General features: G+C 35.3%; 1 protein-coding gene across 2 annotated transcripts in view; it reads right to left on the bottom strand.

Annotated features, from left to right (window-relative positions):
- LOC138701520 (adhesion G-protein coupled receptor G2-like) overlaps nt 1-25,968 on the bottom strand; it is a 101,893-nt gene that overhangs the window by 10,903 nt on the left and 65,022 nt on the right. For both annotated transcript variants that reach the window (XM_069828495.1, XM_069828496.1), the window contains exons 6-7: nt 23,060-23,187; nt 9,713-10,056 (exon numbers count right to left, since the gene is read on the bottom strand). In XM_069828495.1, coding sequence (XP_069684596.1) covers nt 9,713-10,056; nt 23,060-23,187 — 472 coding nt within the window. The remainder of the gene's footprint in view (nt 1-9,712; nt 10,057-23,059; nt 23,188-25,968) is intronic.

Raw genomic sequence — 25,968 nt, 5'->3', positions numbered from 1 at the left:
TATGGAAAAATAAATTGTGTGGCAGAATAAGGGAAAACTTTAGACGTAAATTTCCTGACTGCCCAGTTCGTATAGAAAAAAAAACTAAATTTAGTGAATAGATTTAATGAAACAGTTTCTATGAATGATATGATGTGAATTATCGCACAAAATTGACAACACTTCCAGCAACTACTGTGTGGAGGGTGAGTACCTAATGTTAGTAATGAACTTAGAACCTAAGTTTTAACCTGGCAAAGAGTCAGTGAGTTTGCATATGCGAACAGTGGCGGCAGCAGCAGCAGTAGCAGGGAGCTGCTGCAGGTTGGCCGACAGAAACACCAGAAAACTCTATAAAGTACAGGAATTTATGGCAATTGTATCATAATATTTGTAATCCAATTTTTAAATTACATTCCTTCTTAATTTCTTGAAAGTACAGTATCTATAAATTGTATCGTGAAATTTTCTAAGTGTCATTTCATTAGATTATTTCCAAAACATCAATAGTAATGCTAACTTCGTTTTATTTAGTACTGGTAAGTTAAAAAAATTGGAAAATTACAAAATTTTAATTATTGATATAATTAATCCAAAATAGAAAGTTCAAATTTAATAGAATTCGAAATTTTTCATCTCATCTCAAAAGAAAAAAAAAAGGAATTTATTTTGCTCTGTATATGACATATTATCCTCAAAAATGCCTATAGAACTGATTCCTAAACCTAGGGTCATTGGTCGTGAATCATCCTGTACGAGTATATATATTTTATTTTATTAATGGCGAGTACTTGACTGATCATCATATGAAGCCAATTGTATAGACCAATTTACCGACAGATTCTTTGCTTAGGGTGTGCCATTGAAGGTTGGTCTATGCTACATCTGTGATAAGATGAGATGATGATGGAGTATTGTCGGGATGCTACAGGAGAACCCTGGAGAAAACCCCTGTGTTACCTGAATCATGAGCCTGTCAAACACAAGTTATAAATTGGGAGTACACTGGAGATCAAACCTGGGTCCACAGGATAAGTCCAGTGTTCTAGTCACTGATCCATCATGGCAACATATGGATCCCAATATTGAAAGCAAATAAAGGTAAACGATTAATAAAATCTATAGACCAATTGATCTAACTTCTTTTTGTAGAAAATTACTGGAAATCAGAAGTGTCAATTAGGGCAGCTGGACTGGGCAATTTACCCCCCCCCCCCACGAGTTTAAGATAAAAAATATAACAATTGAGTAGTTCTACGAAAAAAATGTGAGAGCCGTATTATTAAAATATTTTAAGAAATAAAAGACGAACTAGTTAATGACTTTGCTAAATTGAAACAAAGATGTTACCCTTTGCTATATTAGTGGATTTTAACTATTGTAAGTAGAAGTAGGGGAAACTAGGGAGGTTTGACCCATTTTAAGTATTCTATTTTTTATTTTGTCATGGAAAACTTGTAAAATCAAATTATTTTTGTTATAGGATAAGGATGGGAAGTTTGACCCACGTACAAAAAACCTTATAGGTGTGACAATTTCTACACATTATAAATATAGATAAATTTGAAATAAGTTATCTAATACAAAGTAATACATGATTGAATTATGAAAATAAACTGCTATTCTTTGTCTCCGAAAAAAAAAAAAATGCTGTGCGCTAGGCTTCCTCTCCTCTCCCCACCCAGTTCCTTGGTACCTTTTTACCTCTAGTTACTGAGTATTCATAGGAAAATTTTAGAACTTCTTTAGGTATAAGTTCATAATTCAGTTTGGATGCAACAATTAATTTTCGAGCTCGGTTTCCTTTTTATTAACCATTGGAGAAAATTTGGCGGCTGTTGTGATTTGCCTTAAACATTGTCTTCTGTTCTTCTAGGACATTTTTAATATACCATCATTACGTTTTTCTGTCTATGGCGTATTCAGTTGCCACTGCTCGAACACATAAGTTACTGTCTTCAATCACTTGTTTCACAGTTGCCTTAATTGTTTCTGGCTCTACTTTCGTCTAAAGATTGGTCGCTGGGATTGTATCCTATTACAATAGTTATAAAAATCATATTTAATTATTATTTTAAGTACTCATTTATTTTTCTTTAAAATATCATGTGGGTCAAACCTTCCTCTTGGTCATTTTACTAATTAAAATATTTACACAGTTCTTTGTGAAAGAAACTAAATTGTAAATTGTACAGTATATCAATTTAAACCTTAAACATTACAGAATCAAATAAAATTATAAACATTTTCAATATAATTAATTTCATTCACCTAGATTCTTACAAAGTGGAACAACAGAACTACAGTTTTCACAGTCAAAGCAGACAAGAAGTGCTAGGTCACGGTCATCTGTTTATTCTTTCACTTTTTTTTCGAGCCTTCAGAGCAAAAATGTTACTAGAAGATGGCAGTTAACAAACTGTGGGATTTTTAAACAATAGATATGTGTCAAATCTCCCCTATAGTCAAACCTCTCTAGTCTCTCCTACAATAATTTCATTAATTGAAATTAAAATTTCTTTATCAGTAAAATTGTGTGTGTTCTTTTGTTCGTGCCTACGTCATGTTAAAAGCAAGTGCATGCTAATTACATATCGTATTTGTAGGCTAAGAAGTCAAAACTAGACCTATGTGTGGAAACTGGAAATGTATTGTGAAGTGGGGTAAACTTTACCATATAAAAATTAAATCGTGATATCAGCCCTATTTGTGACTTAAAATAATAAAAATGCTTAAGAAATGGAGAAAACATATTGAGCTTTAATATGTTCAGTGTATCTGATATCATGATTCATTTTATTTTATATTTTGTTTTATGGTCAAGTTTATCCCAGTTTACGGTGTGAAAAACAGTTCATTTCAGAGGAAATTGGGAGTGAGTATGCCATCTGATATACCCTAAGAACTCTTTCCAAAAAATATTCCCTCCTTCCCAAGGGCATACGCATCTTTTTGAAAAAAATGACATATTGTATTTAGATTTGAGTATTTTTTTTATCCATAATAGTTTTTCCTTCTCTAATTTTTCACTGTCAATGTAACAAAATCTATATCGACATAAGGCATAATTCTCCTACTTCTCCTTCAATATAATCCCTTTGCTTGGTGCTGCGGCACGTTCGAATTATAACAATGCTATCTTTATTATAGACTTATAGACAGACCTACCACCTACTGTAGTATCGACCTTATAACAAAATGAAGCTGACACAGTATTAAATTTAACTTGTTGTGAAATATATTGAAAAGATTGTTTTGACAGTACTGCAGTACAGATGTTGTTAAATATTGTGTATTATCCATTTTAAACTCATTTTAAGAGCTTTATTCACTCATTCATTAGTTTGAGTTCTGACTTCATTGTGAAACGTTCGTTTAACGTTTTGTGCATTTGATAGTTCATATTTTTAATATAAACTTCACATTACCTTTTCGGATTCTTTGATATTGTCTAAGCGACCGCAAAGCTCAGTTTTACAATTTTCAGCAAAAAGTCGTGTAGTGATTCTCGCGAGGTTAGTGAAAATTTCACGGCAAATGTTTTCTCGCAACCGCAGCGTGAATATGTTGTTGCAAACATTCTTTAAGGAACTAGTTTCACATCTCCCTGTGAAAACTTGGCTGATGATGATGATGATGATGATGATAATAATAATATTATTCAAGATTTTAAATACTGTACCGATAATGTAAATTGTAAACAATTTTAGTAATGACTCTCCCCCTTGACAAAATTCTGCATACATACTCCACTGCCTCCTCTCGTGCAAAAACTGAAATGATGCTCCTGCTAGAAATTATAATAAAAAATATAATAATTCGGAGACGAGAAAGTAAAGTCTTATAAATAAAAGCTCACAATTTGGCTTGAGACCAAAAAGGAGTACCACAAATGCAATAATTTCATGTACACTTACCGGTAAATTGTTACTGTAACAGCTGTGATAGAAGATGATCTGCCTTCGATAAAATCTTACATACAGTACAACATTCTTGCTACAGTTAACAAAATTAAATACGTACTTGTAAGATGGAAGATGCTACATTACCTAGATAATTTCTTACAGAGAAGAACAATAAAACAAAAGTGAAAATCACAGAGTTATTGAAGTCCGTAATAAATAATGGCATTTCATAAGGTTCTGTTCTAAGTAGGCACCACCCTTTTAATACAATACTGCATGACATAAAAATGCTCTAATAACAATACAATATGATGACGACTTAGCAGTTTTTTCCTCTCACTCTATTATCACTCAAGCAACAATTGATTTGTAATGTGCAATGGATAAGATTGTATTCTGGGCTGAAAAATGGGGATTAAAATCTCCAAAGAAGAAACTGAGTGTAACACGTTTACAACTAGATAACTAGTTCAGGAAAGTTGAATTTCATTGTTCTTGGCTTGTGAAGAAATAAAATGCAACTCAATCCAAAATTACTAGATTAGATCCAAAATTCCTCTGGAAAAAAATCACACTGAATCTCTAACGAAGAGTGCAGTGAAAAGAATAAATACTGTAGTCTATGCTGAAAACTATAGAAAACAGATCCTGAAGGGGCAGATCTGCTAGAAATAATAAAACAGTTCTACTTAGCTTACATTAGGCCAAAAATAACCTATCAATGTGAAATATAAGGAAGTACAGAAACTGTCCACTCAAATAAAGTACAGAAACTACAGAAGTGTGCATTATGTATCTACCTTAGGAGCACCAAAATAACTCTGAGTAAAGGTCATGGAAGTGGAATTGAACATGGAACCTTATACTGGTACAAGTAAGTCAAAATGATGGATCTGATTTCAATAATTGATAATGTGAAATCTAGTGAATAAATATTATTGTGAGGAATGTGCTTCGGAAGATAAACTCTCGAAGTTAAAATTTCCCACGTTATTTCCACTATTGGCCGCCAGGAACAGCTAAGGAAAATGAAGATGACTAGAGAAAAGAAAGCCTTCTCTGTGCTTGATTATCATGCAAAGAACTCTTGTCTTCAGCGTTCAACAGCATTTCCGAACCAAATTTCTGATAGACCACCTAGTGGAAAAAGCAATTCATAAGTGGTATGCACAATTTAAAGACACGTGTTGTATTTGTAAAAGAAAATTGACTGAACATCCATGCACTGGGGAAGAGACAGTGGAACGAGTTCGTGCAGCTGTGGAGGATCAACAACTCTTTCGTTGGCCACCTCATTCACCAGATCTCACCCCATGTGAGTTCTTCATGTGTTTATGAACTAACACTTTCAACGATGTTGGATGACCTGTGTGCACGTATCAGAGTAGCTGTCACTGAGTTTGACCCCAACATGCTACAAAATATTTGGCAGGAAATTTAATATTGGTTTGATGTGTGTTGTGTTACAAGGTGCTCACATTGAACACTTGTGATGTGTTTGAAGAAAACTTGGTTAGTTTACCTTCACCTTCATATATAAACTAATTGCACAGAGGTTGGATGCATGTAACAAAGAAGAATAAAACGAAGTAATAGTACCAACGAAGTCATTACACAAATTGCCCTGTGACAGGTGAAGTTACCAGTTTGAAGTGACATGTTCCTATTTTTATGTTATCAAGAGTTGAGAATGGAGAAGTGATGTTTCTAGACATGTAATTTTGTCTTTGTTTATCTTTGTAGTAAATGTTTTATATGGAAAAAATTGCTTTGCCTTCATCTGAAAGAAATTACTTAAACCCATTGCCTTTGGTTGGAATTGAATTTGAGTATCATGATTCCAGAGGCAGGGATGGTAGCCAATAGACCACCGAGAATAACATACTTTACAATATAAATTTCAACGTCTTAGCAAAAAATTAATACCGGTACATGAAGTTTCCTCAACATTTTGCATTTGTACCACTTTTCACTAAAGAATTGGACGATTATTCTTGTTTACGGGTAATATAATCTTTTTGGTAAATACTAGTAAACTGATATCTAGAGCCGGATTTATGTGCATTTATAAAGTTTAAAATGTATATGCAAGTATGCTCTATAATTCCTCTGATTGATGTTCTGGCTGATATATTATTGTACATCTATTACCGGTATTATCAGACAGTATATCTCACTTGATGATATGTGTCAGAGGAAGAACGATTGAGGTGGTCTCTGGAAAAAGGGCCCATAAGTAAAGCTCGTGTTTTGAGATATGGATGGTAATATAATATTTTGTTTTAACTTTACTTAAAGACGACCAAACGTCAAGACAACTAATATAGTTATATAAACTAAGTGCATCTTTAGATAGCACATAATGTGCAAGAACTTATTACCGGTACTTTGTTGACAGAAGATCACAAATAAAATGAAATAGTGTCTACTGTTATGGACCCTTTTTCTGGAGACCAAGTTGGTTGATAGAAAAATGTATATTATTTGAACATGTACATATAAAAGGCAAGCAATTACTGTCCTAATACTCTTGTATAATAACTTCATTTATGTATTTTCCAAACAACTGCACGATTTTAAAGGAAATAGGCTATCAATCTCACAATTAAACATAGAGTGAAATTATATATAAAAAAAAAAAAAAAAATTAAGAGGAGAGGAAAGAAAGACATTTTCGTAGGAGTTTCTTTCCATCAATGTGATGCTGTATTTATTTTGCATCTATATCACATCAGCAGTCATTCTCTGACTTTTCATCACGGTAATTTTCCTCCCAGAACATCTTGCTACTCTCGAGGATTCTCTCTAGCCGTACATAACTTCATTGTTCATGTACTTGAAAAGATCCCTACATCTCTTCATAGGCAGTACAAAAATCACAATTTTAGATTCTCGAAAACGAAAGTTGCAGTTCTGGTTGAAATATAAGTTTTGTATTTCATTTTTAGTTCACGTCCTGTTTTTTCTTTGAAATAATCACAAAACAGATTACCTAAATAGGATTTTCACGTTTAGACTTAGTTTATCAAAATAGATACTCCAAGTTAGTTTGATGTTGGCAGTAATGACTTTTACTTTGTGGTTGATTTCAAGAGCAATACTGTTGCCCTCGGTAGCGTAGTTGGTATAGCGCTGGCCTTCTGTGATAGAGGTTTGCGGGTTCGATCCCGGCCGAGGTCAATGGCATTTAAGTGTCAGGCTGATGTCAGTAGATTTACTGGCATGTAAAAGAACTCCTGTGGAGCAAAATTTCGGCACACCGGCGATGCTTATATAAGCTCTTCAGTTGCGATCGTCATTAAATAAACCATAATAATTTAATTTTTAAAGAGCGATACTAACATGTCCCATACATTTATGTGAATTTTATGCAGCCTGTTTCCATATGAACTTTTTTTTTTTCCAAAAGAATCATTGTTTAAGAGTTTCTTTTGTATCATTCTTATTCTTTTCGCAGAAATTTGAAATAAGTTGAAAACCATTCTGTGATACTCTTCAATGTTAACACCATTGGTCACAAAATGTTTTTCTTCTGTCCCTTTCGCTAACACATAACTTTTACCTTTTCTCCCTTTGATCTGTGTTCCTTTACGTTTCAGGTTAACTTTACTGTATTCCCTCCTTTTTTATTTACATTATTTTGACACTGTATTTCCTCCATTATTAATGTGATACCTAGGTTTATTGCTCCTCAACAACTGCTACCGGTAGTGATTGACAGACACACATGGCATGGGCTGACTGAACTGAATTCTGCAGTGCACATCATAATACAACTGACTACTATGTCCTTAATAGACAAGATAAGCTCACCAAACTTCAGATACTGTTAGTTAACAAACAAATACAGCTAATGATCGTTCTCTGATAAAATGGCCTATAGACCTATGAGCCTGTTTTCCGGAGACCACCTCAATTGTTTCTAGGTCTATACATCTGAAGTCTGATTAGTGCAGTATGTTAGTAGTCAGTGATGTATGCAATGGAGAGGGAAAGACACTGACCATCCTCCCCCATTATCTCCTGGCCTAGTTGTCTCATGAGTGATGCCTTATTGGTGTCACTTACGATATGAAATTAAAATCTGTCTTCAGACAGTTGACTAATCAACAACAACAAAACCTTAAAATATAATATACTATATAAATTTCGAAAAATAACACATCGTACCATAAACGTTTTTACTTTTGGATGGAAAGATGACAGTTTTTAAACCTCAATGCATGTACAATTTGTTGAAAGTTGTGAAAAACCTTCTACATTGCAATGAAACATAGTTAAACAACTAACTTGAGTTTCACTATATTACTGAAGTATAACATTTATATCTTTTATCCACATTAAAGCCAATAATTGAAGGAAATAATTAATATCATCTTTATATTTTCCATGGTGAAGCTACTGCTCCTATCCGAAAACAGATTTTTGTATCCTGAGAATGACCTTTCCACATCACAAGAAGTCAAAGGTGTATGGGATGAACTCCATACCGTATTTCTTCTTTTGTCAACTTCTCTTCTAATTCTGCTGCTTCACCATGTAACAAGTTTGCGATCTTACAAATAGAAGTTGACCTGGTTGGCACAGTTGGTATAGCGCTGTCCTTCTATGCCCAAGGTTGCGGGTTCGATCCCAGGCCAGGTTGGTGGCATTTAAGTGTGCTTAAATGTGACAGGCTCATGTCAGTAGATTTACTGGCATGTAAAAGAACTCCTGTGGGACAAATTCCAGCACATCGGCAATGCTGATATAATCTCGGCAGTTGCGAGTGTCATTAAATAAAACGTAACTTTTTTTTTTACAAACAATGGTACTGGTATCTATCCAGAATTTTTTGCGAGCACTGATTGAAGTTTTTCAGAAAGGTTTTTTGCAATTCCGTGAGTTTCAAGGATCATAGCGCATTAATAACATTTTGAACGAAGGACTCTTACAGTGGAGAACACTATGCTTCCAATTTTGTTATTGTTTCAGATATACCGGTACTGGCTCACATAGTACCAAAACAAACAAGCTGAGCATAATGCCGCGTTTCCACAGGGCGTGAATCGCTCCATATTCAAGTTTTTGTAGTACCTAGAAATATAGCCTATATAGCCTATATCAGAATATTTCCAGAAGACACCATACAAATTTTGTTCTGAAATTAAAAGTGTGCATGGAATGCAAATAACTTAAGTTTTAAATACTAACATATGCATAACAAATATGTATTAAGTGATTATTGTTGTCATAATAATCGGAAAAAAAGTGTTTTCTTATGTTAAATTAGTTGTATGCAATATGTATTTTGCATAGAAATCCGGGCTCTACTGATATACTTAACAATTTTTATTCAAATAATGGTTATTTTTATTCGTAAATTACAAAATAAATGAATCCAAACTATTGAATAGGATTTATGAATTTTTTATTTATTTTTTGTAATAAATAATGTAAATAATGCAGAATGGCTTACTGGTATATGTTTTCAAATGTTTATATTTCAGAAGAACACTAGTTTTTGCTAAACTATGTCTCATATTGCAAACTTCTTCATTGTAGTAGAGTTTTAAATATTTGTATTAGCCTACTCTTTACAAACTAATTAATGTAAATTAACACTTTTTGACATCCTCTTACCAAATACTTTGGACAGGAGCTTGCAAGCCTGACGATACTGGTATCTGTGCACTTACATAGGCTACATAATATCCGGCATACAGTAAAATTATTCCCTTTTCAATTCATGAAGATAATTTAATATTTTAATTCTTCCTTACTAAATTAAATGTACCGTATTATGGTGATGCATAGTCTAATAATCATTTTCGTTTCTCAGTACTTACCATAATAGACAGGGGGCAATTGGTATGCAATTCCTTGGCTTTCCATCTCATTACCGGTACATTTTGAAGATACGTTATGTGAAGATTGACCAAAGGTATCCGAGAATGTATAGCTGTCCCTCCCAGTAATGACAAAGGAATAGTTTCCCCTTCTGCTAATGGTGATCATATTACTCGTATATGGAGTCAAATTAATGCTTCTGCACCAGTAAATGGCATCATGGTCTGCCAGGAGAGAGTGACTTGTCGTTTTCTCTGTAAGTACTAGAATTCCTGTGTCGTTTGCATAGCAAATCACTGGCAGTAATACAGAAGGATTAATTTGCAGCTGGAGTGTGTTAGGTCTGAAAGAAAAATACATTTAACTGAAATTATGTTTGTTGATGACGCAGCTTCAATATTATTGTCTCATTATTGCTCTGGCTATCACAGTTATTTTGTCACTTTCTATTGCTATAAGGTACTTCAAGAATATTCTCAGTTTGACATTCAGCTTCTGTAAGCATGAAATGAGTACAGGAATGTTGATCAGTAATATACTTATTTCGTGATTATTTTTCTAATTCTTCTTTGTTAAAGGACCAAAATTCAGGTTTAATTAAATAATAACTGTAAATTATAATGTTTAAATAAAGGAAGTCTCTCATATAGGGAGAGGAATGTACGTCCGCGGCCCATTTCTTTTAGATCTCATCCCATTCATCTTAGTGCCTTAGGAAACCACGGAAACCATAGGCAGGATGAGTTGTTTCAATTTAGAAGACTATAGCCCGACCACTGACATTAAAACCTGCGCCACAAACCAGTGTTCGTTCGTGCGCAGTGGGGGGTCTGTTGTGTTGTAGATGCACTCCCTGATCGATGTCTCGCAGCGAGCATGTTTTCAATTATTCGAAACAGCACTCGTGTTCACGTCCAATCTTTCACTTTTCAATCAATTATTAATATTCCATTTCGTCGTATTGTGTATAGTTAAAACAGACTGTAATTTATAATAATGGAAGTGAAACCAAATGTGTGCGGCAGACTTTTGAAAAGTGATCCGCGTAAAATTATTTATAACGTTGTGAATTATTTATGGGTTTAGGTACAGCTTACAGCAATAAAATTTTTGGAAATATTCAACATTGTTTTCCTCCATTACTGTATCTTGTACAATAATGAAAATTGGTAGGCCTATGTATAAAACACTGTCCTTCTGCTGTATTAAAAAAATATTTATACGATTTATATGTTTTTTTACAAATTCAAAATGGTGGCAGTTCACTGTGCAGTGATGAAGCGTTTCCCTCATAATTCATACACTTGTTAACTTGTCCATGTTCTCTCTCTTTTATTTTATTACTGAAATTCATGTTTACAATATATTCCTTAATAAATACTATATTTTTTTATTTTGTTTTAGAAGAAAGTATCGATACTTGACCATTCATGTAAATGATTTTATTTTTTATCAGACAATCTGTCAAAGGTAGAGAAGTGATATTGCATCATATTGTAGATATAACATGCATAAATATACACAAAAAGTTTCATCACAGAATGTTGGATAGTTTTTGAGTTATGTGGAAAATGCTTCATCACTGCACAGTGAAATGAATTTTGAAAAAAAAAAAAATGTAAATCATATTTTTAATCTTAAAAATATTTTTTTCATATAGCAGAAGGACAGTGTTTTACACATACCAATTTTCATTATTGTGTAAGATACAATAATGGAGGAAAATATGTTGAATGTTTCCAAAATTTTACTGCTGTAAGATGTACCTAACTCCTTAGAAGAGAAAAAAAAAAAGAATTTAAGTAGAGTAGAAATATAATGTTGTCACATCAACAAGGAAGCTACGGGAGTTTCGGCCAGCTTGATAAAAAACGTTTTGAAGGAAAGGGCAGTGTCACTGTCTACCACAGTTGGAGTCCGATTAGTGTAACTCGGCCTAGCGAGCTGCTCGTATAGTGATGACATCTTTCCCTCCATGGCCACGTGAGTATTGAAAAAGTCGAAGGTCTTTTTGTAGTTGGTCGAGCTATAGCCAATTGACTCTTAGGTATCAATTGAAATATGGCTCAATCGACTATCACTTCAACACCACCATTATCACCACCACTATAATCAGGGCCTTCTTAACAGCATTATAGGCCCTTGGACAAAGCAGTTTTCCAAATTAAAACCTTCGAAATAAGAGCGTTGGTTTTCGCATATTTCCTTCGGTGCTTGGGGCGAGTTTTCTCGGGCCCATCCACAGGAGTAAAAATGTAATTTATCTATGAACTGAAATTATACCCGGTGTTTATTGTTAGCTGCCTCCAACAAAATCACCGTTTTGGCATTAAAAAAATTATATATAGCAAAGGTGAGTCAATACAAAAGTTTGGATAATAAACATGAGCCTTGAACTTGAAAAACAAAAATTTCATGTTGAATCTTTCATACACTACTTTTAACACTTGAATATAAATAACTGATTGAATGACGATCTTACTCGTGTTAATTAACACGAGTAAGATCGCCATTCAATCAATTATTAAAAAATTTCAATTCTTGGTTGGTAAATCATATTGATTGAAATAACACAAGCTCACGATATGAAATCACCATGAATTATTTATTATTGATCAAGTGTTCAACATAAACATTTGCGAAACTTCTTTGCAGAAAATTCCTCTATAATTGGCTTGAAATCAATGGTCTTCAGGATGTCAGACATGACAACTTTCTGCTACAAGTTATAATTTTTCTCCTTTTACAGAGTTAACAGAAGATATGAATATTGAGGTGGATGATCGGTTAATTAATGTTAAATTCTGGTCTGTGCATAGATTAGCATGGGACTACTATGTTCGTGGGGCCCCCAGGCAACTGCCTAGCGTGCCCATGTGTTAAGATGACACTGACCACAATCATCCTTACATCCATTTCCACAACCCTATTACTACTGCCAGTGCTATCATCACCGATATTGGGGTTATTGTTGTTATTAACGGCACCACCACCACATCACTACTGCCATCCCTACATAAATTCCATAAAACTACCTTCCACGCTTCTGCTGATACCACCATTATCACTGATATCGAGGTTATTATTGTTGTTATAACCACTAGCTTTTTCAAGACTTTTTTTTCGACCATATTCTACCAAGGGTTGTGTATCTTTTTTAACGTGAAACGTTTATGAGCTTGACATTCGAGAAATCTGGTCACACTTTCTGTTAATATGATGACGTCATTAATTACAATAGGCTTTGGATGACTGAAATTATGTGTTTAAAACAAAGTAACTTCGAATCCATCAGCCATGATATAACATAAAGGAAAAATGAATGTGAAATCATAATCAATCCATTAAGTATTATTCATACACAATTGGGGATGATTAGTAAATGCGGAGAGTATACAGTAGAGATAGAAATAGCCTAATATCCTAAAGTAATTAACTTTACCATTAATTACAATTAATACAATTCTATTGTCTGTTGATTCAGAGCTGCTTCGATTCCAGCATCATGGGCTGATTATTTGGTTTGGTTTTATTTTTCTGGGGTTTTCTCCAATAATAAGGCCCATGTTAGATAATCTCTGGCGAATTCTTGGCCTCTCCTCATCTCACTAGAAAAAAACCCTTGACTTGTTCCACATCTTAAAACCTCAATGCTGGTATAAGATCTATGGAATACAATAAATGAATTGAGTTGAATTACCGGTATTCATTAAAATTTCAAACAAGTCACTGGCATCATATTGATGTGTGAAACGTTTCGACTATTAATTGTATTGTTGCCTTAAATCCAAGCCTCATGGAATGAGAAAGCAAGTATGTATAGTTAATGAGAAGACTGCACCTTGTTAAACTTAAATTCGGGTAGTATGAAGACAGAAATTAGAAGAAAATTAATATCAAAATTTTGGAATATGTATAATAAGACTTTCTTGTGTTAAATTTTAACGTACCTTGTTTACATGTTTCGACCTATTTATGGGTCATCTTCAGAACTGGTTGTTGTTGAAGACCAACAACGACCAGTTCTGAAGATGACCCATAAATAGGTCGAAACATGTAAACAAGGTATGTTAAAATTTAACACAAGAAAGTCTTATCATACGTATTCCGAAGTGATACAGTGTTAAAAGTTGTGTAATCAATATGTATAATCAAAATTTTATTTAATATCCCAAAAATCCTTACAATTCCAACTGTGCTCATATAACAATCACTAATAGTGTAAACGTTTCACACAATTGAAGGGCCAAGTGGAAAGGGGACCCATGTCACATTCCTGTTGATTTTTAGTTTCTTCGATAATCCGACAGATCTTGTCATCTAGGACCTCTTTTATGAACTTCCAGTCTTGTGGCATGTGTCTACCAGATTGATAAGCATTTATAAATGCCTCTTCTCCACTTGAATAGAGAATCTCAGTGGAATAAAAGCTTCTCCTACAAAATTTAGTTTTTGTGGCATTGGGCTCCATTTTCACTGGGCCCCTCAATTTTAGGGATTTGATGAATTCTCTGCCTTTTTATATGTTATTTAATGATGCTGTATGGACTACATGTTTCCAGCGTCTGTGGAATTGCTAATGGCAATATGGTAGTGAGTCAAACGATTCGACCTAGCTTCTCTTTACAGGGGGAGAAAATCTTTGAATAAACCCAACAAGGTAATCACTCCATGAGCAGTCTCGGATTTACCACCGAGTTAAGATTTTCTATTTAACATATAGCTGTACTTTGTTGCTATGGAAGGAAACTACTGTATATCTGCAGTTGTTAAAATAATTAAAATTTCACTCTGAATATAATATGGGTTATGCCTGACATAATTTAGAAACATGGGCTCTGCCTGCATGGCAGGGGCAAGAAGAGCAGTTCATATGTACCATATTTATTATTTATTTATTTTTAATTATGTTCCCCACAGTTTTTGATTCACAATCACCTATATCTCGCTCGCCCTAAGGACATTACTCAGTTGATGTGAGGCATTTTAAAGTTTGTAAAAAGACATTTTTATATCGCAAACCTGAGATCATTACCAGAGAGGAAAACACTTGTTGTCTCTTGTTTTGCAAAATCTTAGTCTGATGCTTTCCCACTGAATTAAAACTTTCTTTCTCTTCTGTTATGCTATCTCCAAAATTGGTCACTGCTGTGTGCTAAATACTGTATATCTGTGCTGAGGTAATAGGGCACAAACACTTCGTACCCACGTAGCAAATTTTGATACTATCATTCATTTAGTGTTCTGCCCAAGGGCAGGTCTTTCACTGGAAACCCAGCTTTCTCCAATCTTTACTATTTTCTAACTTCCTTTTCGTTTTCTCATATGACCCATATGAGGCAAGGGCAAAAGGGCAGTTTGCAGTCCTGGTGAAGGATAAACTGAAGATAAACGGAAACCTAGTAGACCTAGAATACTGCCGGAAAAATAGAAACATCATGGAAGCAGGGGCAGCAAGAAGAAACGGGTCAAGATCCTCACCAGAGAAGAATGCGGAAAACTGGATAACAGCTGATTCAGGAGAAGTGACGGGGGAGAAGAGTAACCGGCAGAATTTGCAGAGGCAGCAGAGCAACGTATGGAATAGGAGCACCCATGAGTCAGCGTTAACCGGACAGCTGACAGCTGGAATTCATGACTCGACGCAGGGAAGAAGAGACGAAGAAGGGTTACGATCTTCGGAGCGCCGTGGAGGAACAGCGAGGGATATGTCAAATGAAGTGACGGTATCCTCACCCAATGGCAGCTTGATGACCTTAACATCAGGAAGGGAAAACAAGAGCTACAATCTCCGCAACTGGTGTATGACTGGAGATGGAAACACAAGCAAAGGTATGAAAAAATAGGTAGTTAACCTGGGCAATGAGACAATAAATTGCGGATTTATTAACATTGAAGGGGTCCTGAACAAAATAAAAAAATAAAGATCTGATAAGGTTGTTAAGTGATCATGATATACTAGGCTTAGCAGAAACATGGTTAAAGGAAAATGAAAAGTTAGAATTACAAGACTTTATATGTATTAGTAAAACTATGCGAAAACAGTGAAAGGGGGGAAGAAATCCGGGGGGAATTGCCGTTATAATTAGAAAGGAACTTGAAAGCAGGATAATTGAAATTAATTCTAAACTAGACGAAATAATATGGATTGGAATATTAGATTTTAAAAGGAAAGTGAAATTCATAATTGGCTGCACATACGTGCATCCAAGGAATTCTAAATATGTCAACAAAAATTTTTGGAACATGCTAAAGTTGGAAGTGAATAAATTAAGAGAGGACTATGAAGTGGAGGAAATATTATTAATGGGGGATTTCAACGCAAGGATAGCGGAGGAGGATATTGAAAGCATAAGTCTTTGGGACGAGGATAATGAGAAAATTAGGAACAGTAAAGATAAAGTAATTAATGAAGAAGGAAAGAAACTAATAAGATTTTGTGAAGAAGAGAATTTTGACTTGTTAAACGGGAAATATGGTGAGGACTATGAAGGGAATTTCACGTTCGTTTGCTCGAATGGGCAAAGTGTGATTGATTATATGTTAATAGCAGGAGAGCTGAGATATAAGATAAGTAACTTTAAAATCGAAGACCGATCGTTAAGCAATCATATGGCTTTAAGTATCGAACTAAAAATAGAAGCACCTTCAAGAGAAGGGGGCAAAGAGATCAAATATGGACGGGGAATGAAAGGGAACAAAAGAATCGTGTGGAGAGAAGAGGAAAAAGTTAACTTTAATAATTTGTTAGAGGACAAAATGAGCGTATTACTACAAATGGGAATACAGGAAGCAATTGATAATAACTTTGATAAAGCAGTCAAACTACTCTACCACAGTATCGAAAGAGCTAGTAGAAGTATGATGCACAGCTTAAATGGGCAAAGGAAGATAGAAAATGGGAGTTGGCACGATTTGGAATGTATAGAAAGCAAAAAGCGATATAAGAAGGCATATAGGAAGTGGAGAGGGAGTAACAGTAGAGATGATAAAGAAGCATTTCTAAATTTGAAAAAAGAATATAAAGACCTACTCTTAGTAAAAAAGAAAACTTTCGCAAAGAATGAGCTTAACAAGCTGAATGTATTAATTAGCAATAATAACATATCAGCAGCATGGAAGGAAATTAAACGGGTGGTGAAGTGGGAGAAAAAGACAAATGAAATTGGGGAAGATGATTGGCTGAGGTATTTCAATAAATTAATGAGAAAATGTATGGGTGCTGAGAGTCCATATACCTGTGGTGCGGGCATAAATGAGAGATATAATGAAATACTCGACGAGGATTTTAAATTAGAGGAACTTAGAAACTTTATATTTAAATTAAAAAACAAGAAATCTGCGGGAGTAGATGGAATTCCCATTCAGTGCTGGAAAGAATTGAGTAGGAAGGAGAGTTGGTTAAAAATATTAGTGAAAATGTTTAACGGAATGAGAAAAAAGTTCAGGATCCCGGACTCGTGGTCTTCAGCAATACTTGTGCCAATTTACAAAGGGAAAGGGGACGAAAAAGATACAATAACTATAGGGGCATATCACTCTTATCGTGCTTAGGAAAAATGTATACAGGTCTGCTAACAAGAAGGTTAAGATCTTGGATGGAGAGGTATGATTTCATCTCTGACTTTCAGAGCGGATTCAGGGAAAAGAGAAGAACAAGCGATAAGATTTTAATCATTAAAACCATAATTGATAAATATCTAAATTCTAAAAGAGGCTGTATGTACTGGTGCTTTATTGATTTAGAAAAGGATTTTGATTTAATTAACAGAGAGAAATTGTGGTACAAAATGGAAAAAATTGGTATCAGTTCCTTATTTTTAGAAAATATAAAATCAGTGTATAAAGATGTGGGTTTTAGGATTAGGCTAGAAGATGGAAATCTGTCCAAATTGATCGAGCAAACGAGAGGAGTGAGACAAGGTTGTAACCTGAGCCCTTATTTATTTAACATATTTATTAATGATATTTTAGATAATGTAGCAAATGTGAATTCTCATTGCCCAGTGTTAGATAACATACCTATTCGGGGACTACTTTTTGCAGATGACTGCGCTATTGGAGCATTTTCGGTCAACGGGCTTCAAAAGGCGATTAACGAAATTAATAGTTTCAGTAAAACTTGGGATCTGAAAATAAACGAAAAGAAATCAAAAGTCCTAATCTGCAAAAAGGGCAATGTGCATAGTAAGAAAGAGAAATGGTACGTGAATAAAATTCCAATTGATTGTGTTTCCAGATTCAAGTACCTAGGAGTGATAACCAATTTGTGTTGCAGGATTGGTACCGGTAATAAATTCTATAGTTCGAATAAGTTGATGGGTACACGACAACATGAGTGACCAGCTCGAAATCCAAATTGTTCGTTTGTAAGGAAAGCTTAGCTCTCCTTTCGGCCTTGGGAACGACTAACTGGTCTATAGTTTAATGGTTCACTATTATCCTTTCCTGATTTAGGAATTTGAATAATGTGGAAATGCTCTCAGGCTTTTGGAAAATGCTCTGTCTGGAGAGTAGCATTTAAAATGTATGTTAATAATTGGATAGATTTTTTTTAGATAATGCTTCTGGTCCTGCGGCTTTGTTGTTTGGCAGTTGACAAAATTGCCATTTTATTTCATCCAAACACTATTATGGATACGGGGCGTGTTATTGTTGTTCACTAGGGTGTATTGAAAAAAAATTTTTTTTTGAAAAATGAGGGTGGCTAGTGCGGAAAAGTTGCGACTTGTGGCAGAAAGACTGCAGGAAAAAGAAAATTAAATTTAATCAATATCTTGTGTCTCCGCATCAATACTGAAGATTCGAATTTATAACGCATCTTGTAAAAATTATTACGACAGTCTGCATACCTATACAGCTACCCCTCATTAACCAGATCTTTTAAAAGTTAGCAAAGATAGTACAAGAAGAGAAGTATCTGGCACCAGCATCTTCTTGTGGAGTAAGAGAAGAGAGGGATGCTGGCAGTCATGGTAGAATCTGCCCAGCAGTCGTATTTTGTAGGCTACGCTGGCCAGGTTTGTATCGCTGTTGTTCCTGTGAAATCGTGTATCATATCAGTGGTTTAGTTGTACATGCAATAGTTCTTATGCATCGTGTTGTCATAAGTGGATAAAATAATTCCGTACTCGCCGTACTGCTGAGTCCTTTGTTCGATATACCAGGACCGATAAGAGAGTTGCAACTTCCAACCTATAAAGATGTGATAACACATTTTCTTTGGATCAGAGAGTTAAAGAGAAACGAACTAGGTGGAAAACACCTTTCAGTAAAAGATTTCGCTCATGTTACTGCTGACAGACTTGTCGAGGTTTGAAAAACAGCAAGCCTTCCTACCATCAGCAATCGTAGAGTAGTGGAAAAGATGAAATAGTATCATAGTAAATATCAGAATATTCTGAAATCGAACTAACGAACTGGGCCAACCTCAAGGGCGCATGAATAGGCTTTTATTAATAAAGGCCGAAAATTGTTTGATATACGCACTTGTAAGTGCCCGGACCTGGAAAGTCTTTGTGAATGTGAGTTAAGTAGGAAAGTTCCATTGATAGGAGTATCCTTTCTAATGGATTAGAAAAATTAACGAACTATGATTATTGATAATATCGACATTATGACGACGAAGACACTATTTAAGAGTGAAGAGACAAAAGCGAAGAGGCCCATTCGCCATCGATCTGAAGAAGTGGGACTTGAATTCTGAGGAAGAGAAAAACAGACATCAGTTACAAGCTCTGAGTCTTCGCCTTCGCACCACTCGGAACAGAAGTGAAGGAGTGTGTATTCTGACTTCAAATCGAAGCCTTCTGGTGCTCAGGCTCGCTTGCCTCTACCAACATTACCTTCAGCAGCCTTCAGATAGGCACCTCGAGGAGAGATGTGGCTTTAATTGCGACAGATATGCTACAAGCACGAGAATAATATCTACTAGGAATAAGAGTCACGAGAGAAATGAAGATTGGAGATAAAATTCAGAAAGAAGAAACAGCTAATAATAAGTTCATTCGAACAGTATATATTGATGGTCGAAAGGACAAGGCACTAACACAGGCGAAAAATGACAACTGATTATATCGCCGAGAAAAAGAAGAGGAGCATAATTATAACTTTATTATAAGAACCATATTCAAAGTATATTCGACATGTCTCCCCTTGCTCTGGACATGGACATCAGATTTGAAGAGCAGTGCTTCAATTTTTGAAGGCAAGTAAATTAGATGTATCGCCCCTACAAATACAGGAAGAAAGAATTGATCGATGATGTGCATCAAAAAGGAAGTCTGTAGGCCACTCCAACGAATAATTTGTCTTCTTCATGCAAATGAACTTCGACTCCGCTATCTCAGGAAACATCTTGCTGGTATCACTACAGATCCAGAAACACGTTCTGGACGTATCGGAGAAGGGTTACTCTATTATGAGACAAAATCATGGCGAATTTCAAAGTTATTGAAGTACCCTGGATCAACAAAATTAACGTGGAACGGATCTCCGAACTTAGTAGGCCTACTGACTAGGAGTATCTTCTGGGGTCTACCAAGCCGTTTATTCTGGTCATTGTCCGATAGAGCTTGAAAGGAAGAAACCAGGGCCAGTTGTTCAATCTCGATGACTTAACAGCTGCTTATAGGATTCTCCGCCTGTATGTGAGCTGTAGTAACCCTTCACATAATTTAGTGTGCATAGCTGAGAAATGCCATGCTTTGAAACGAAGTCTGAGTACGCAGCGTAAATCAACATTTGACACCGGAGTATACTACTAAGGGTGGGTGGAGGGATGGGGCTGGAAGTGCAACCACCTCCTCATAGTGAGCCCTGGGTTATTTTTTTAGTGTAAATTTAAAGAAATAGGCGAAGAGTTGCACTACGAAACAAAATTTGAAAACAGACATAGAGCATTAATCTTGCAAAACTTTAGAGCTGATGTGGAGACACAGGATATTGTCGAATTACTATTTTCTTTTTTTCTACGTTATTTCTGCCACAAATAGCAACTTTTCCGCACTAGCCACCTTCATTTTTCAAGAAAAGTTTTTTTTTTTTCGATACACCCTATTGTTCACGTCTGTGAAATACTAGTAAGTCTGCGTCCCAGAAGTTATTTCACCATTTAGGCGTAGGTCAGGATGTGGAGTGAAGAAATGCTGGAGAACCTGTGAAAAAATAGTGACTTATCTTTTTCACTATTACACAAATTCCCATCGTTCCTTATGGACTGTATGTTTTCAAAGAATTTGGTGAAGAATTCAGTTATTTTCCAAACTTGGCTAATATTGTCGGTATTTAGTTTTTTTCACTCTGTTAGCCCATGCAATGATTACTTGAACATTAATTTATTCATCAACTTGCAGAAGTTTCAAATACTTTACAGAACTTTCAGAGGAGGGAGGCCCTGTTCATGATACTTTTCCCGAAGTACCACGAATGATGTCAGAGTAGGCCCTAAAGATTCCATATCAGAACGTTACAGCTTTTCTAATTTGTACCTTAAACATAGACCTTCCACACAAAAAAGTGACTTTTCAAGAAGAAGATGGCTTATAGCATACAACATTACAAGCAAGAACCAGTTATTTAGTGAAATTAAAATTTTGCAAAGGTTTGCTTCGGTATTTGTATATTTTGTTTAATAAAATTAACTTAGCTATTAATATTGCTATAAAACTCAAATTCATGTGAGATTTTATTTATTTTTATTTGTAACGTTTAATAGATACAAGGATACGTTATCGATTTCATCATCAGGGAAGGCTTCACTTTCCTTAACTTCCCTGATGATGAAGTCCAATGAAACTCGGAAGCGTTGCGTGACAATGTATCAGTAATATGGTATGCTGAAAAAGAAGGAAAGTCTCGCACCATGAAGCATTCAGTCGTACTTTATACTCGTAGGCTACTCATTTGTTATCGCAGCATAATTATAGAGAATGGGAGGACAGTTTTTGCTCATAATGACTCCCAAATGAGCTCCGTATGCATAGGCGGAAAAATGTCTCAATTCTTTTTTTTTTTTTCCTATTAACGTAGAAAATATTGAATCCAAAAGATCTTTTTTGCTTTTGTTTATGATTAAGTTTCTGTGTTTAAATGGACGAATTAATGTCTTCTCCTCATGTATCTGGACTATAATATTTATTTTAAATTTCTGAATGTATAAGAATTCCTATAGGTACCTCATTTGAGGAATGGAAGGATTGCCATGTTTCTTTTGTAACAGCCTGTACTCATGTGTCAGAAGTCTGCATGTGTTCAGGCCCACTTGGAGAATATGAACAACATATTGCACAACAATGCAGATAAAAGAAAAGTGATCCAGGTATAATGTGTAAACTTAAAGATCAGAATAAATAAAATAAGGTTTACATTTCATATGATATCTTCAGGAAGGTAAGCTTCATATAAAAAGTTTCTGTTAGCACTGTTACATAGTTTTATTGATGTATGCATGTGTTTCTGTACGAGAGACAAAAGAGAGGGAGATTCTTTTAAGTTATACCCTATTATAATTTGTAGTAAACCTACAGTTCAAGCCCTATACAACTCGGTCCGAAACATCGCGGATATGGATGTAATTCTGTAAGAAACATGCCCCCGAAAATACCTTTATTAAATGATCATATTCCGATATACTGTACCACGGTTAAGCTATAACGGGGGAGGAGGTAAATAATGTCCCCCATAACCCTGTTATATGGGGATTCTATTGTTTTGCTTTGTCTTCCTCGCAAGGAAACGGTTCTCTCTCCATCTATGTCCGTATGTATCATTAGGACCTATAACTTCGTGAATCACACTATACGTAGGCTATATTAAATTTTTAATAAAAACCATTAACTTCTTCAGTCCCGAATTTATATTTAAAAAAAAATTTAAACACAAAAATCGGTCACATAATCATTCTGGAGTTCCAAAAATCCCAAATCAAGTCATCACAGAAAATCAAATTTTGGGGAAATTTTAAATTATAATTTATAATTCTAGTATGTAAATGTTGCAAAAGTGATACTCTTCAGTTTTATCAAATTTAATTTTTCAAAATTTCAAAAGTATCCAAGACACTGCAAAAAATTAAAAGAAAATTATGTATAGCATATTCTACAACAGGACTGAAGAGGTTAGGCTGAAAGATTACCCTGCTCTCTTCACCGACCTAAAACACTTTTCTGTTTACAATTCTAAAAATTCTAAATCTGAAATATTTTATACGTATGTTACAAAATGATATATAAGGACTAACAATATTAAAGTGCTGGATTTCAAATTGCTAAAATTAACCAACTCTAATAATACAGATTTTAACACAGTACATAACACAAAATAAACAATAACAACTCATGTATTACTTCTCTTTACTGATCAACAGCTTCAATGGATTCCGTTTGTCCACCCCACTGTCGCTCACAGACGCCGCAAGTAGGCCTAGGCCTAAATATGCAGCAAAGAGAAGGGCTGCCATTATCTGTTGTTCATCCTGTGAAGCAAAAGGAGAAGAAGCTCATTTCACTAATTTAATAGTAGCAACATGTTTTATTTAACAATCGTTTAAATTCGGAGAATTTATTGAATCGATGAGGTAACGATATGGCAATAATGGAATAATGTTGCAAGAAAAAAGTTGTAAAGAAAAATCTGTAAGTACCGGTAAGTTTACTAGGAATAAATATAACTTGTAACAACTTTTTATTGTTTCTGTGCTCCACCCATCCTTCATCATATAGCAACTTTGTTTTCCAAAATTGTCACAATTCCTTTGACCTATTTTCGTTGTTTTCCATAGTAACTTACACATGCATATAGAATGTCAGTTTAAACTATAAATATCGCATAATGAGCCTTCGAGTATCATGCAATGGTAAATGCTTTCCAGCCAGGACACACATGCTGCAACATGTCCGGCGTCTCATGATGGCAGGCGTCGACGATGTAGGCCTGCAGGTTTTCTTCTGGTAAACGTGCGATTTAAGCTGATTCCAGAGGTAAAAACCAAGTGGTGTGAGATCTGGGGAGTAGCGTGGTCATTTGAAGGGTCCTCGTCGGCCGATCCAGTGATTGAGAAACTGTCCTTCCAGCCATTGACGCATAGTATGGGCGTAATGGGGAGCTTCCCCTTCCTGCTAACTGTACGCTGGTAAATCTTCTTTCCCTTTCAACACCAGTGGCATCGCCTTCTCCTGCAACATTTGAAGGAACCGTTCCCCATTCAAGGTTCCCTCATTGAAGATGGGCCCAATCAACCTGCTTTCCCACAGGCCACACTGCACCTTCACTTTCTCGACACCTTGCATTTTGGAATTCTCCATCCAGTGGAGATTTTTGCCTCCAGTAGGCCTAACGTATGTTCTGGAGTTAACCTCTCTGTTAGCGTAAAAGTTGGCCTCGTCGGAGAAAAGAATGTCAACACCAAAGTTCGCCTGGTCACATTTAGCCTATCTTGCACACATTCACAGAATTCGACACTTCGCGTCGGTTGCAGGCTAATCATCTCCACTCTGCTTCTGCAGTAGCTACAATTTGTAAGAAAGAATAATCTTCCTATGCGGGCCTATGGTGACTTTTGAGACACTCTTTAGAAGCACATGAATATATTTCCTCTGGACTTCTTTCGTTCTGTGTAGTCATTATTAATAGGGCTGACGGTTTCTGGCACGAACTTAGAGGTCAACTGTTACATTTACTATTGATAACGACAATGTGAACTGTAAACCAATAAGAATCTCACCTAATTCCGTGAATGTTGGCGGAATAGAAGCCATGGTATTTTTTTTTTCTAAAAAATCTGTCGTTTACCGATACGATAAAGAGAAAAACCTGACTACGCAAAGCTTGTAATTATCAAAAGGAAACTTTCCTGATATAACTTTCTACATGGAAATTGTTTACATTGATCACCTCTACCACTTCCAAAAATTGTAACAAATTTACAGTTACATCCTGTATATTTATATTGTATTAACAATATTTTATTGATAGTCTTATTCATGTGTTCTTTGACAGCCCGACATTTTTCTTTGCAGGAAAAGCCTATCATTTTCGTAGCATCTCTGTTTGACATTTTTATCATCTCAGCTTCAAAATCATCTATAAACGTCATAAAAACTCTGTACAAATTGCTCATATTCTTGTTACGTACAGTAGCATTTGAAATTGTCACTTTTTGTTTCACAATGGGTCCAGGGGGAGGTGGCATACTCGGTGCAGGGAAAGACGAAATTCTGCGTCAAAAATTAATTGGTCAGGTGAACTGACCCTCTCTTCCGAGTCACATCGTCAGAAAACTATCATCGAGTAGATCTCAGACATCTTCGTAGCAGTATGCAAGGCGCATGTTAAGAACACAAAATTATTTACTATTAGCCCTTTAATCGCTAATAGTAACTTTCGGAGCTGGATCCAGGGCTCACTTCACTAGCATTATTACTTCATCTCACTCAGATTTAAGTGTGCTTAAATGCGACAGGCTCATGTCAGTAGATTTACTGGCATGTAAAAGAACTCCTGCGAGACAAAATTCCGGCAAATCCTGCGAAGCTGATATAACCTCTGCAGTTGCGAGCGTCGTGAAATAAAAAATATTTCTCACTCAGACGCTAGATAACCATAGCAGTTGATAAAGTGTCGTAAAATTACCGATTAAAAATCTAGACATTTCACATTCAATACTGAGGACACCGAGTTCGCTGAGTCTATCTTAAGTTATAGCACCACGTAGATGGTAGTCCTTTATAAGTTGTAATTTTGAAATTGGTCTCTCGGACAAAGAAACAACGATAGAAAGAATTATAAATAAATATAATGCTGCGCATAAATCTAGAATGCTACGATTGGGTTGTCTATCTAATAGCTTTTTTTATTTCAGCTACAGAGGTTGACGATGAAATTTCTCCTATCAGTGCGTTTTTTAATCCAATTACTTGGAATTCACTGAATAAATATTCATTATAGTCTTTCTGGAAAATCACTGCTGCGTTATGAATCTCTTCATCGGAAGCAGAATTTAGAATTTGGAGGAAAACTTTGAAGAAGCGGCTAACGTTATGCATATCCTCAAATCTGTTTTTTGCTTGCGACACAATAACATCCAAACAACCATTAGAAACAACTTTTATGAAATATACTTTTTATCTATGTGTCGCTCATCCTGACATAATTATTAAAAATATCTTTCCACTCCTGGAATTCGTTTATCTTCAAACTGTTGTGAAATGTCGCACATCTCTGCCAAATCTGTAGCTGTTGACATTGCTTCTTCAAA

The sequence above is a fragment of the Periplaneta americana genome, chromosome 6 (assembly GCF_040183065.1).
Source record: "Periplaneta americana isolate PAMFEO1 chromosome 6, P.americana_PAMFEO1_priV1, whole genome shotgun sequence".
NCBI classification, from domain to species: Eukaryota; Metazoa; Arthropoda; class Insecta; order Blattodea; family Blattidae; genus Periplaneta; species Periplaneta americana.
Note: the sequence above shows the minus strand (reverse complement) of the source record. Positions and strands in the feature narration are given on the sequence as shown.